Source organism: Eptatretus burgeri, chromosome 4 (assembly GCF_056783735.1).
Source record: "Eptatretus burgeri isolate ZD-2024b chromosome 4, Ebu_testis_v1, whole genome shotgun sequence".
Lineage (NCBI taxonomy): Eukaryota > Metazoa > Chordata > Myxini > Myxiniformes > Myxinidae > Eptatretus > Eptatretus burgeri.
In genome coordinates this window covers 134501197-134516662 of record NC_140964.1, presented here as the reverse complement: position 1 = coordinate 134516662, position 15466 = coordinate 134501197, and the positions used below count along the sequence as shown (strand labels likewise).

Below are 15466 nucleotides of genomic sequence, written 5' to 3'. Positions count from 1 at the left end.
TGAGCGGGGGGGGGGAGGACGGCGTGAGAGTGGAGGACGGGGGAGGGGTGGAGGACGGCGTGAGCGGGGGGAGGACGGCGTGGGGGGAGGACAGCGTGAGAGGGGTGGAGGACGGCGTGAGCGGGGGGGACGGGGGGAGGATGGCGTGGGGGGGGGAGGACAGCGTGAGCGGGGGGGTGGAGGACGGGGGCGTGGAGGACGGCGTGAGAGTGGAGGACGGGGGAGGGGTAGAGGACGGCGTGAGCGGGGGGGGGGTTGTGGAGGATGTGCTCCCTCCCCCGTGTTCTGTAAACCCCTAATCATGTCCTTGTGGAGCCCTAGTTAACGAGGATGTAATCTTGGTGGAATGTTAACCAGGAATGTTTTATTTTGTCCCCACACGATGTTTAGTTTTACCTTCTGGGATTATAAATCAGGTTTTTAATCTCCATTCACGTTATGAACGTTAAACATCCCACGGAACAGGTGAAGTCGGTAATCGTACCTCGTCCCCTCGTTTCACCTCCTCATTTAGAGATCACATTGGATTTACAAGTTAATTATAAAAGGTTTCTGGTAGTTTTGTAGTTAAAATGAAGAATGAGGTTTAATCCTCGTTGGAGGAAGTTTAGTGATGATGTGATTATTAAACAATGACGTGAATAAAACAAAACGAGTGAAAAACACCTCATTAAATCAACAACCAAACACCTCAACAAACATTGAATAAAAACTCCTTTAACTTTCCTTCATTTCCGTCATCGAGGAACAGAAAATTATTATTTTATATTTAAATTAACGTTTACACATCTTTCTCGGTATTAATGAGGAAACTCCGAACTCACCTCTTCCTCAGGAGATCCGACCCGACCACGAGGACCTTGGTTCCAGTTCCGGTACAAGGTTTCCAAGGAGATCACCGGGACACGGACGGTTTCTCGAACAAATGCCGTCCGCTCCGTCGTGTTCACTTTTCCTCGATCCTCTGTGTGACAACTTCCCCCAAACGAATGTGTTGTGATCGCAGTGGGTACAAAGTACGGAGAAGAGGGAAGAAAGATAAATAGATGGGGAATCAGAAGGAGGAACCCCCGACCGAGCTTATCTATAGACCCTACCGACCACCGTGCAGATTGTTTTTTATTGGTGGGGGGGGGAGGGGTTACGTGTTTTTACATCTTGAAGAATTCTGATGAAAAGCAGAAGTTACAATAAAACTATGAAACACAACTTTCAATAATTGTTGTGTGTAAGTAAAGACAGCCCACATCAATCAGGTTGAGAGGCATGGCATCTGAGAATCAGGATGGAACTATCAAAATGAACGACATTGATAAAACAGTTGCAACACGTCAAAGACGACAAGAGGCAGTATTTCCAAATGTTGCACAAAACTTCCATGACCACAAGTGGATCTGCCAAAGAGCCAGCTTGGCACCGAAAAATGATGCAGCCAATCCCACAACCAGAGGCCTTCTCACACAGCGACCTGGCACAATGCAAATGTCCAAGTCGGTTGACACTTTTCCAAACACAAATGAAGCAGTCCACTGCCCCACAGAATGCTTAACTCTCTGGAACTACCAGGTGTGCCTCCTCACAATCTGGAGCTCGAGATAGGTGCACCCATGATTCTTCTCAGAAATCTGGACCCACCAACACTCTGCAATGGAATATGCTTGGCTGTCAAGAAGCTTCTGCCACATGTCATTGAAGCCAAAATCTTGACTGGCCATGCAGCAAGCCAGGATGTCTTCATTCCATGCATTCCAATCATCCTGTCTGACTTGCCAGTTCAATTTGGAAGGGCTCCAGTTCCCTGTGTGCCTCAGTTTTGCCTTGAGCATCAACAATGCACAAGGACAATCGTTCAAATTTGTGGCCTCAACCTGCAAAGCCCATGCTTTTCTCATGGCCAACTCTGTTTGTTGATCCAGAGTTGGCAATGGCAAAAACCTTTTCATCTTGGCTCCATATGGAAAACATGCAATATTGTCTATCCTGAAGCTCAACAAGAATAAAACAAAAAAGCCATACACTGTGATAATATGTGATGTGAAATCTTCAGTGCTGGAGAAGAAGGCAGAAAGAGGAAAGAGAAGAAAGGCAAAGAGAGAAACAGGAAGACAGAAGAACAATGAAAAAAACACAACAAAGCAGAAAGGAAGAAGAAGAATATAGAAGAACAAAGATACAAGATTTAGAAAGGCAGAATGACAGGAAGATAGAAGTACACAAAGAAGACAAAAAACAAGGAATAATAAAATCCAGAGCAGCAGAAACTCCACAACATCAAGAAGCAAGCACAGCAGGAATGACTGCATTCTGCCCTCCCGTACCTGCAATCTCCCAGTCATTGTGTTGTACTGCAGAAGGTTGCCAATCCCACCGAGTTGAGGAGGACACACTTCAAGCCGATGAAACCTTTGCCGCCCCTGTTTGAAGCGCGGCCATCACCGTAAAATACAAAACACACAGGAAATGGCGCTCTGTGTTGAGACATGGCAGTGATGGTCATGTTTAACCCTCGACCAGTTAAAGATCCCTGAGAGGTTAAACACAGCAAGGTAAGCTTTGGTCTCATTTGCTCTCTCCCACCTGTCTCTCTCTTTCTCTTTCTTCCTGCCTGCTGCTCTCTCTCCCCCACCCTCCTCTCCTCCTCTCTCTCTCCCCCCCACCCCTCCTCTCCTCCTCTCTCTCTCCCCCCTCACCTCTAACCCCTCTCTCCCTCCCACCCCACCCCTCATCTCTCTGCCTCCTCTCATTGTATTCTCGTCAGTGAAGAGAAGTGAAGTGGTATTTGTTTGTGTAGTTCTAAACAATGGATGGTTGTGATAAGTTCCCATCGAGGGTTGTTTTGTGTTGTGGTTTGGAGATGGCTGTGTTGTGCTGCAGTGTTTTTGTTGTGTTTTGAGCCCGGAGTGTCGGGGAGTGTGTAAATTGGGTGGATGGTCCTTTTTTGATGGTTCGGGGCTGCTGCTGGGTTCGATTCAGCGGTGTAAATTTTAGGATTCAGCTCGGGTTGAGAGATTCTGGGGCTTATCGCATTTTGGTTGTAAAATGTGTATTGATATCATATTGTCGCGAATTTGCGCCCGCCAGCGTGCAAACGGCCACGTAACTCGAATAGCGGCACGTCGCCCACCGGACGGACAATTCTGTCATGACCCTCTCGGACCAACGCTGGGAGCTAGTCATGGGTGGGCCTTTCGACCTCACCACAATAGTGCCAATCGGCCACCCGCGTCGGATAGGCTTGTTCGCCAAACTCGACCTACCTAAGTAGCCACGCGGATGGTAAACTGGGCGATCGTACCTCGCCACAGGTCGACTCCGGGCACGAGCCGCTTGGGCGGCCCGTTCCGTACTATCGGGATAACCGAGCGGTGTTATCGTCGACCTGGACGGTTCAGATTAATTACCGGGATGTTGCACCCACTACGAACCCCTTACGTGATGCAAGATGGAGATTCAAATGGAGAAAAGACAAAGCGAAACGGGCACAGTTCAACAAGCAAGCATTTTATTACGCGACACACGGAAAGCACGTATATACAGCCATACACAAAAAGCAAAGGCAAGAAGAAAACAGTTGACACCGACCTCACGCGTACACACGGCAACACTTACACAGTTCTACTTGAAAGACGGCGCCAACACACATTTACACAAAAGCAAAAGAAGGAAACCACCCTCACAGAGAAGGAGGCAGAGAGGCCCGTAGGCCAAATGTGCGCGGGACCTAGAGGAGCGGCCAGGTCCGCGAGACCGGGGAGGTCTTACCCGCGTCCTTGTGACGCGTTGGCGGGCAAGCCGCAAAATGTCCGCGCCGCTGTGCCCTGACTCCGTTCCCCTGGCGTGCTCGTTGGCACCACGTTTGGGGTGGGGGGAGGAACGGGGCCCCCTTTACACTATCTCAGTGCGGGGGAAGGGGAAATTGTTGATGCCCTGGGGGAGGGGAGTGGCTGGCTGGCTTGGGTCCCGCGACGAGACGAGCGATCCCCCACACCGCAACCTCGTCGCCGACCGCCGTCCTCCTTGCCTCGGACCCGAGCTTCCTTGCCCCGACCGCCACCTGCAGCTCCACCGCGCGCACACCCCTTCTTCCAGCTCAACTCTCAACTCCGCTCCCCAACACTCCACGCTTCTCTGACCAGTTCCACATTCTCCTAGTTCCACACTCTGCTTCTCTCACAACTAGTTCCACATTCTTCTCGCGAGTCGCCTTCCGCTCGCACCTTTATAGCTCTCAGGAGGCGCCGATATGCAAATTCCCGGATCAGAACGCGATTGAAGGCGGGGCCACACTGCCCCCCCCCCCCGGTCAGCCATTGGTCGGGCAAAAATGGGCGTGAACCTCCCCTGATCCTAAAATTTGCATCGACGGACATGGACGGAATTCACCTACACGTGCCTGGAGGCGGGGCCAAGCCGCCTCGCGCTTGCCCATTGGACCGAGGAGAAGTGGGCGTGAAGCATTCCTGATCCGCGGATCGACGCGTTCGGCGTCCATGGCCGAACGGCTCCGGGAACACGACGTTTGGTGTTGACTGGTGGTGTTTGGGAATGGCCGTAGAAGCGATGATGTGGGATGAAGTTGTGAAGGTAAAGGCGAAGGTGGTGGTGTTTGCGAATGGTTGTAGAAGCGATGGTGTGGTAGCGTAGGTGGTGGAGGTGGCGTCGTTGTAGTGTGGTTGGCGCTGTCATGGGGATGGCGTAGTTGTTGAGATTCTGTTTGTTTGAAATAAAAGATAGAACAGAAAAATGGCTAACTCAAAGTGTCGCAGCCCGGATGGATCACATAAATTCCTCTTTTCAACGGGTTTGGCCATCTACACATGTACCTATGGAGATATCTCACCTGAGGGCCCTTTATGGTGTAATGCGAATTTCCACAGCTGCAACAATATAAAGGCACAAACAATGGCATCTCTGGGTGTTGATCAGCACGAGTGCAGTACCCGTCCTATAGGCAATGTTGTTCAAACATGCAACACGTTCTTATGATGAATACCTTTACTTGGGCAGTGTCAACACATCTGACAGCTCAGTATGTAGTGGCAAAAACAAACGGGTTATGTGAATGAAGAGAAAACATACGACTGCTTATAATTCAAAACACCTCACTGCACTGTTAACCGTGGGGACAGGAATCCTGTACTGTAAATGGCGAAGACTCGTAATACTAGGGAAAACCTGGAGGCGGTTTTCCATGATACACATTCACATCGAGAATTATAGCAGAAAGAGTGTGCTTTGTCTTACATCCATGGATTGAGAAACATTCTGTGATGGATCATTCAGTCTCAATCTCAAATGGATTGACACGTGAAAAAAAATCGAAGATGGCTGCCATTTTCAAGATGGCCACCACTCCATAAGGATTTTATTAAGAATTCCAGTAGAAAGTGTGTGCTTTGCCTGACATCCATGGATTGAGAAACATTCCGTGATGGATCATTCAGCGAATAATATCAAATGGATTGGCATGTGAAAAAAAATCCAAGATGGCTGCCATTTTTAAAGATGGCCATCATTTGTCACACAACCCAAAAAGGATGTACAGCAGTTAGAGTGGGTTGGCTGTGTAGGCCGTGTGAACATCATAACATGACTCATGAGATTATCAACGTTTTGTTTTGTATCTTTCAGGAGGTGTACATGTGCCTTTTTGATTGATATTCTTGTTGAAATTGATATTCATCCCCCAGGCAGATGCTAAGCCCATCCCCATCTCCTTGAGATGCCGATCAACCTGCTGCAACCACGAGGCACGTCGCCGGCCCATTGGCCTACTCCACTCACGAGACTCCCTCGCTGAGAGAATCTGGTGAGCAGGATCAACGTCAGGAAAATGAGCCACATGTCCATACAGGCACAGCTGATGCTCTCGGACTATGCAGGTGATAAATCTCATTTGAGTCTCTCTCAGCAACCGCTTGTTGGACACAAAGTCCGACCAGCAACAGTCAAGGATTCTCCGAAGAGACCTGGTACCAAAGGAATCAAGTCTCCATCGCAGATCCTTGGTCAGAGTCCAAGTCTCAAATCCATAGATGAAGATTGGAAGCACCAAGGACCTGAAGACTCGGACTTTCGTTTTCCTGCACAGGCACCGGCAGCGCCACACCCCATTATCCGGTGAATCCATGACTCGCCAGGCCCAAACCAGACGTCTATTGACCTCTGTCTCACAGCCAGCAGAGACATGAATTTCACTGCCAAGGTAAGTGAATCTCTCCACGACCTCAACATCTTCACCACAAACAAGAACAGGCAGGACAGCAGCATCCAAGATGTCAATGAAAGCCTGGATCTTCATTTTGATACAGGAAACCCGTAATCCCAGCAGCTCCAACTCCTCATTCAGCACCTCGAGGGCCCCACAAAAGGATATCTGGAGTCTCTGCAAAGATGACTGCATCATCTGCGAAATCAAGGTCAGAGATCTTGACATTCCCAAACAATGCACCACAGCATGATCTCTTCGACATCCTCCCGAGAATCCAGTCCATACAAGTGCTGAAAAGTTTGGGGGCCAGCACACACCCCTGATGAACTCCAGTAACAACTAGAAATAAGTCAGAGATGGTACCACCACATTTCACAGCACTCTCAGTCCCAGAGTAGAGTTCAGACATCAGATCAATCAGTTTCGGTGGCACCCCACAAAGACCAAGAATCCTCCAGTGAGCATCCCGATTCACTGAATCAAACGCTTTACAGAGATCCACATCAGCTGCAAGCAGCCCCTGCCGAAACTCTCGTCTGCGTTTGGTGAGGACCGGAAGAGCAAGGATACGGTCAATCATTGACCTCTTTGGTGTGAAGCCTGACTGCTCTGGACGCTGGTGCTGAAGCAGATGGTGGCGATCCCTATCAAGAATTATCCGAGCAAATTATATTTGCGCACGCACGAATTATAGCGCACGAACAGTTTTACGCCTCAGCTCCCTGAACAGCTCAGTTCTGCCATTCAGCCTGGCCCTGTGACTCTGGTCAATGGTATCCAGTGTCCCTTGAGAGACAAAATTCTTCTTCACCCGATGGTGAGTTCCAAGACATCCACCGGCAATATCAAGTACGGTGGTCTTGAAGACACTCTATAACTCTTCAGGACCACCCAAAGCACCCAGACCCCCCAAATCTCCACTCGGCTTGTTCGCAAACTCCTCAGCTACCCTCTCATCCTTGAACTAGCCAACATACAGCCTTGGCTGGGATAGTACCATTCTCCTGGATTGAAGGTGCAACTTAATGGTTGCTACAACAAGCCGGTAGTCAGTAATGAGGAACTGAGAACTCTGGTAGACCCTGCAGTTCTGGAACATCCTCCAGCGACCATCAGCGAGGACATGGTCAATCTCCTTTGCCACACCGCCAGCGTTGGAATTCCAAGTCCAGCGATGTGCTTGTGGGTGCTGAAACTATGAACCAGCCACCCAAAGTCCATGACTTCTTGCAAAGTCAAGGAACTTTGTGAAATTCTGGTTCACAGTTCCTGACCCATGAGGACGAACACACGTCTCATAACCATCCCTATCAGTGCCAGTCGATCCATTGAAATCCCCCAAGACTAGAAGTGTTTCTCATCTGGGGCACTGAAAAACCAGACTCGAGCGTGGCAGAGAATGTATCCTTCACACTGAGATCACTCACCTCAGTTGGAGTACAAACAGAGACCAGGGAAATGACATCTCAGGAGTGACGAATCTTTAGTCTCATAATACGCTCGTTGACCGGTGTTACCTCAATTATAATTGGAGTCAGCAGATTGGACACAGCCACAGAAATTCCTTGGGCATGGTAACCATCAGAGCGACCAGACCAATAGTAGGTGTAACTGTGATGAATTTGGAAAACTTATCACACACAACTTTCAGGTTCCTATGGATAAGTCATATCGGTAAGTATATGTTTTATAGATAGCTTCCCTTCCCTTGTCTAATGGGTAAACCAATGTGAATACGCAATGATTTATTTTAATCGTTCGGAGTTTCATCACAAGGGACCAGAGACCAACTCCCGCCCGGGTCAGAGGCGTAAACAGAAATGACCGTTGGGGTGGGTCTCCAGCTACGGTGTAAACAAGAATGACGGTTAAATGCAACGCGGCAGAGAAGAATAACGATCCCCTGCCCTGGGATTCTCCGCGGGCTGAGGAGGGGGAGGGGAGCGCCCCAGAGCGCATAAAAATCGAGAAGGAGCAGCCAGCCAAAGGAGTGAGTGTGAAGGGAGTGAGGAGAGCCAGCGAGAAGGAGAGACAAAAAAGGAGGACAGATTTTCAAGAGATTCTCTTCACCGTCCTTGTGGCCGTCAGCCCTCATCCTTGTCCTCATCCACCGCCTCCTCCTCCTTGATTTATACCAGCTGGGCTTGGGTGCGCTGGTCCGTCCGACGGAGACCGGACCTCCGGGAAGGAAGGGACGCCCAGCCGTGCGCTCGCGGCCAGGTAGCCATCGACCTCTGATCTTCAGCCCGACTGTCCTCCGGGCTGGAGATTCAAATAAAGGCAGTAGCCACCACTTATTTGGGTGTGTGTGTGTGTGTGTGTGTGTGTGTGTGTGTGTGTGTGTGTGTGCGTGTGTGTGTTTGTGGCACCAGTCTGGTAAGTAGAAAACTGTTCAGTGCTTTTGCTTGTACATATGTGCATTGCCTGATATTCGGTTTAGTTCTGCCTCTTGCGTGCTCCCCTAATTTACCCCCATTATTATTGAATAAATACCCCTCTTGTTGAATGTTCCAGCTCATCCTCGTCCTTTCCTCCATTGGCTTCGCGTGCAGTTATCTATATTAATATTTCGGCACGCCCCTTTCTTTGTTCCACCATCAGATTTTTGTTACTGCATGAAATGAAACAAGATTTGGCACATATACTAATGACATTATTGTCTTCCTTAAGAGGCCCCTCAAAATTCGTTTTGATGCATTTTCACAAACTCCAACCGATTCCATTCAAATTCGGTATGATTATGGCTTTTGGTCCAACTTGGCTATAAATTGGCGATAATTTTTTTCCAGAACACTTCCGATATTCGAAAAAAATCAATAAATCCATATCCCTGATGGGATTTTCCATTCAAATCCACTCAAGTTTGAATGAGGCAAATAAGGCCTACGGGGGACGCAAATTTCCACTTTGCCCCGGGTGCTGTTTACCTCCGCTACGCCAAGCTGTTAGGGTTAGGGTTAGGGTTTGGGTTAGTGTTATGGTTAGGGTTAGGGTTAGCTACCCTAACACTAACCCTAACAGCTAACCCTAACCCTAACAGCTAACCCTAACCCTAACCGCTAACCCTAACAGCTAACCCCTAACCGTTAACCCCTAACCGCTATTTAGGAAATTTGCAAGAAAGCCCGGGCAACGCCAGGCTTTATTGCTAGCCCTAGCAAAGCCGGGCATTACTACTAGTAACGTTATAATCGGGACCAATAGATCTCGGCGATTAAACCGCTCGGAAATCGCACACGGAATGAGCAAACTAAGCGGCACGTTTCCGCACAAGTTTCGTCGAGGGTGAATTTCCCCGGAAGTTGGACCACGTGGGTGCTTAGGTAAATTGAAATTGGCAATGAAGCCTACCCCACGTGGTCTATCCATTGGCGAAGTTTGGTCCAGTCAGGACCAGTTGGCTCCGGACTTATCCAGGGCGACAACCTATATATTCCGGGCGATCGGTCGAGCCGACTCGACTGCTCCACCTAGCGATCATGTTCGCGGCCGATGTCCCGACCCCGCAACATAACCACCGGCCATGATCTCACCGCAATCCGGTCTCCGAACCTCAGAGAGTGCTGCAATCCCGATGTCCAAACGCTTGAGCTCAGATGAAAACAGAGACAGGTGATCATCCTCTCTTAGGGATCGGACATTCCAGGCAAGCACACGAAGGGACCGCCTCAGGTTAACCCAAGGAGACCGCCGTCTGGTGGACAACACCTCAGCACCACTCCGACACACTCTCCCGCAATCTGACCCGGGATGGTTACCTCGTGGTTTCCCTCCTATCATCAAATATTGGGGGTCCCAAAGGCTTTGCCCCAATCCAGTCATTCGGTGAGCTGCCCTGCGAAGGGAAGCTTGCACAGGTGGTACTCCCCCAAAGTGGGTTTTCAGATTTCTTTGCGTTTTGCAGAATGACGGGTTTCACGGTGGCCGGAGTGCAAATCTTGCCACCAACCTCCTAATAAGAAGTAAACCTAATTGCAGGAGGACGTCCGCAGACACAGTTGGGCAATAAATGTGAATGGCCGTTGGCTCATGTGGAAGAAAATAATTATATTAATGTACTCTCAATTATAATTGTTTCTGGTGCTTTATAAATTTAATTTTTATGCCTTAAGTCGAATTGGCTGTCAGTTATGTTTCCTTTTACCCGAGTCTTTTGACCTAAATGTTGAGAAAAGGAATGTCTTGCTGTGGAACAAGGTGACCTGGTTGATAATGCTGTAACTTTTGCCATGATTATGTCATTCGTTTTTCACCGAGTAGACACGAATTGCAGTTGGAATTCTTTTGCCGAATGCTTATCAGCCCCCTCCACTCCCACAAAAGCATATAAATGCCAGGAAATGTAATCTTGGCTTCGTGCAAATCATTGTGGATGTTCACCATCTCAGTGTTTTGAACTCCTTGGTACCATGTTAAATTAATAAAAATTATCTGAGCAATAGTAATTTCCGTTGTGGACAGTGAATTAATTGTTTATAATAAATTGAGTAACAGGATTTACACCGAATCGGTTAACAACAAAATTCCACAACACTCACAAGGAGCTCCTCTGCCTTTGACAGGTTTTGTTTTTAATCCAGCTGGGTGTCCACATCCAAACACCCTCCTCACCAAAAAACCTGGTGGTGGAGATGGTGTCGTCTCATAAAATGCTCATCAAGTGACGGCATGTGCTTTGTACGTACTCATGAAGAAGAGCTATTCATCATACACATGCAGTCTTCCAGAAGGGATTGACCGATTGACACTTTATGACTGGAAAGTTGTGCGATCACATGAAAATCCTCAGTTTCACTAACAGTCAATAACACTGGTCTTTGAGTTAGATGCATTGACTTTTGTGCAGTCATTATGTGAGGGAAATTTCCAGTTATACAAAGATGCTTTGACGAAGATCATTCCATGGTTTTTCGCCTTGAACCATCACCTCGATTCCCGTTGGTTACCAGTTCACCTTCGTGACATTCTTAACCTCGGAACTAAACATCCTCATCTGGCAAAGGAATTTGAAAATGGAAACCTTGCAGTGCAGAAATCACGCAGAGTCTTTTCTGGGATTCCAATAGATCAGGCACATGAGCAGAACGAAAAATGTGTAAATTGAGGCTGAGGCAAATAACAAATACCTCCCAGATTATGATGCTTCAAAAGATGGTTCTTATTTCATGTACAATGATGGATGGACAATGTCTGAAGCTCTACCTCAGGGAGTTTAAAATGGGTCAAAGAGAAGAATGATGAAAAAGTCTTGAAAGATGTTTCATCTCAACAAAAAAATAATTGGATGAGGGAAAGTTAGGATATTACTTTGAAGAGGATTTGAAATACTCAGAACTTCACAATTTTCATAAATACTTCACATTTGCCCCTGATAAAGAAAGACCAAAAAACAATGTTTCCATGATTACCAACAATCATTATTTACATGTACACACAGATCAACAGAAAAACTTTCAACGACATGAAACGTTGAAGACAATTCAGTTTGTGATCAAGGAAACCTGAGACAATATCTATCAGTTGGCTTGAGAACAAAGAAAATTCATTAAATTAATGCTTTTTCATCAAAGGCATTGATAATAAACATCGATTTCAACACACCAATGTGAACAGTTATGAAGACTTACTTCGAGATAGACTTCGACACGTGAATAATTCCGTGTATGGCAAGACAATGGAAAATGTGAGAAATAGACAAAACATAACTCAATTAACCTTCGGAAAAAACAACCAAATTAATGAAATGCATCTTGGGAACAAGCAACCAAATTAATTAAATACATGTTGGGAACAAGCAACCAAATTAAATACATATTGGGAACAAGCAACCAAATAAATTAAATACATATTGGGAACAAGCAACCAAATTAATTAAATATGTATTGGAAACAAGCATCCAAATTAATTAAATACATATTGGGAACAAGCAACCAAATTAAATACATATTGGGAACAAGCAACCAAATTAATTAAATACGTATTGGAAACAAGCATCCAAATTAATTAAATACATATTGGGAACAAGCAACCAAATTAATTAAATACGTATTGGAAACAAGCATCCAAATTAATTAAATGCATCTTGAGAACAAGCAACCAAATTACTTAAATACGTATTGGGAACAAGCAACCAAATTAATTAAATACGTAATGGGAACAAGCAACCAAATTAATTAAATACACATTGGGAACAAGCAACCAAATTAAATACATATTGGGAACAAGCAACCAAATTAAATACATATTGGGAACAAGCAACCAAATTAATTAAATACGTATTGTGAACGAGCAACCAAATTAATGAAATACGTATTGGGAACAAGCAACCAAATTAATTAAATACAAATTGGGAACAAGCATCCAAATTAATTAAATACATCATGGGAAAAAGCAACCAAATTAAATACATCTTGGGAACAAGCAACCAAATTAATTAAATACATATTGGGAACAAGCAATCAAATTAATTAAATCTGTATTGGGAACAAACAACCATATTAATTAAATACATATCAGGAACAAGCAATCAAATTAATTAAATACGTACTGCGAGCAAATATCCAAATTAATGAAATACATCTTGGGAACAAGCAACCATATTAAATACATATTGGGAACAAGCAATCAAATTAATTAAATACATATTGGGAACAAGCAACCAAATTAATTAAATATGTATTGGAAACAAGCAACCAAATTAATTAAATACATATTGGGAACAAGCATCCAAATTAATTAAATACATCATGGGAAAAAGCAACCAAATTAAATACATATTGGGAACAAGCAACCAAATTAATTAAATACGTATTGGAAACAAGCATCCAAATTAATTAAATACATATTGGGAACAAGCAACCAAATTAATTAAATACATATTGGGAACAAGCAATCAAATTAATTAAACCTGTATTGGGAACAAACAACCATATTAATTAAATACATATCAGGAACAAGCAATCAAATTAATTAAATACGTACTGCGAACAAATATCCAAATTAATGAAATACATCTTGGGAACAAGCAACCATATTAAATACATATTGGGAACAAGCAATCAAAATTAATTAAATACATATTGGGAACAAGCAACCATATTAAATACATATTGGGAACAAGTAATCAAAATTAATTAAATACGTACTGCAAACAAATATCCAAATTAATTAAATACATCTTGGGAACAAGCTTCCCCTCATCCCACCCTTCTCGGCTTCCCACAAACCCTCCCCCTCTCGGGTTTGCTCCTCCCAGTCCCACACGGATCCTCTACCTTCCTCAAACCCTCACAGCTTCCCCAAGCTCTCTTCCTTCTCCACAAATCTTCTCAGGTTTCTTTCTACTTTTGTGATTGAGAGTTTGTGGCTGCATCCATCTTGTTCACCTTATGACCTCCTCTCGTCCTTATTCTCCCCCACCTCCCTCATTTCTCCAAATCTCCCTTTCTGATCCTGCATGGCTCATCCTATGCTGATTGAAATTGCATTTTTTAGAGAAACCTTTATCACAGACAGAAAACTTGTAAGGGAATGCTCCAGTGTGGGTGGTAATATGGATGTTTAAACTCTGTACATTAATAAAATAAAATCCTTATCACACACGGAGCATTTGTAAGGACGCTCTCCTGTGTGGATCCTCATGTGTGTTTTCAAACTGCCATTGTGAGAGAAACCTTCATCACAAACGGAGCATTTGTAAGGACGCTCTCCTGTATGGATCCTTACATGAATTGTCAAATGGCCTTTTTGAGAGAAACCTTTACCACAAGTGGAGCATTTGTAAGGATCCTCTCCTGTGTGGATCCTCATGTGTGTTTTCAAACTGCCATTGTGAGAGAAACCTTTATCACAAATGGAGCATTTGTAAGGATCCTCTCCTGTGTGGATCCTCATGTGTGTTTTCAAACTGCCATTGTGAGAGAAACCTTTATCACAAATGGAGCATTTGTAAGGACGCTCTCCTGTATGGATCCTCATGTGTGTTTTCAAACTGCCATTGTGAGAGAAACCTTCATCACAAACGGAGCATTTGTAAGGACGCTCTCCTGTATGGATCCTTACATGAATTGTCAAATGGCCTTTTTGAGAGAAACCTTTACCACAAGTGGAGCATTTGTAAGGATGCTCTCCTGTGTGGATCCTGATATGAGTTTTCAAATTGCATTTGTAAGAGAAACCCTTATCACATATGGAGCATTTGTATGGGTGCTCTCCAGTGTGGGTGGTTCTATGGATGTTTAAACTATGTTTATAAGTAAAATCCTTATCACAGACAGAACATTTGTAAGGATGCTCTCCTGTATGGATCCTCATGTGTGTTTTCAAATGGTGTTTGTGAGAGAATCCTTTATCACAAACAGAACATTTGTGTGTTCTCTCCCCTGCATGGATCTTCATATGTCTTTTAACATTACTTCGTGAAGCAAAATCCACCCTCCCCCCATGATACCGATAACGTATTTGCCTTTCAAGAACTTTTTTGTGTTTGGTTAATTTAATATTTGTGTTGTTTCGATCAGACACGCACTTGTATTTTAAAGGTAGCGCGTCTTGATCTGGTGGTTGTTTCTTCAAAGACTTCTTCACTGTCAGGCTCCACCTCAACCTGATTTCTCCAATTGGACCTCGTGATTGTTCTAGAAAAAAACAAAGAGCAATATAGTTTGTAATATATTTTTTTTCAGTGAAAGTAAAAACTGCAGAACATAATGTGTTCTTTGTAAAATTTTATATTCCAGAAACACCAACACCCATTGTTATATGAGGGGATGAAAACTTACAGGCTCATATCCTATTATACCTTGTGTTGGCTCAATGGTTAGGGTGGTGGCTTGGAATCCTCTGATCCTGAGTTCAAACCCCACTCCACTGTTGAATTCATACCAGGTGGGGTTGACTCTGCCTGTCATCCTTCCGAGGACGGCAAAATGAGTACCAGCATGCTGGTATACTGTGTCGGAGTGGCGACCCGTCCAGGATTGTGTCCAATAGCCAAGGAGACTGCTTAGGCAGCACCAACGCTCTGCATGGAGTATGGTCCCGATGGATGGATGGATATCCTATTATTTCTGTTCAGACATAAGGCGAGGGGACCAAGCCTTACAGGCTTGTTGGTTCCCAATTTAAATTGTTCTGTTTGAGCAAGGCAAGGGTACCCTATTATTCCTGTACGGATTATTATTGTCATGCCTGAGAGTCACTTACGTGTTTGCCTGAGCGCAGGAAGACTGATGATTGCTTCCACAGATTTCCAAA

The 15466-nt window shown here is 45.2% G+C and overlaps 2 protein-coding genes across 2 annotated transcripts in view; both read right to left on the bottom strand.

Moving 5' to 3' along the window:
• LOC147029167 (uncharacterized) overlaps positions 1-1109 on the bottom strand; it is a 91274-nt gene extending 90165 nt beyond the window's left edge. Inside the window, exon 1 of the mRNA XM_085876356.1 lies at positions 825-1109. The gene's annotated coding sequence lies outside the window, so the exon portion shown is untranslated. The remainder of the gene's footprint in view (positions 1-824) is intronic.
• Positions 1110-13771: 12662 nt separating this feature from the next.
• LOC147029166 (uncharacterized) lies at positions 13772-14746 on the bottom strand. Its single transcript, XM_085876583.1, has one exon. It carries the CDS (start codon positions 14606-14608, stop codon positions 13772-13774), a length of 837 nt encoding a protein of 278 aa, XP_085732709.1. The 5' UTR covers positions 14609-14746.
• Positions 14747-15466: the final 720 nt, after the last annotated feature.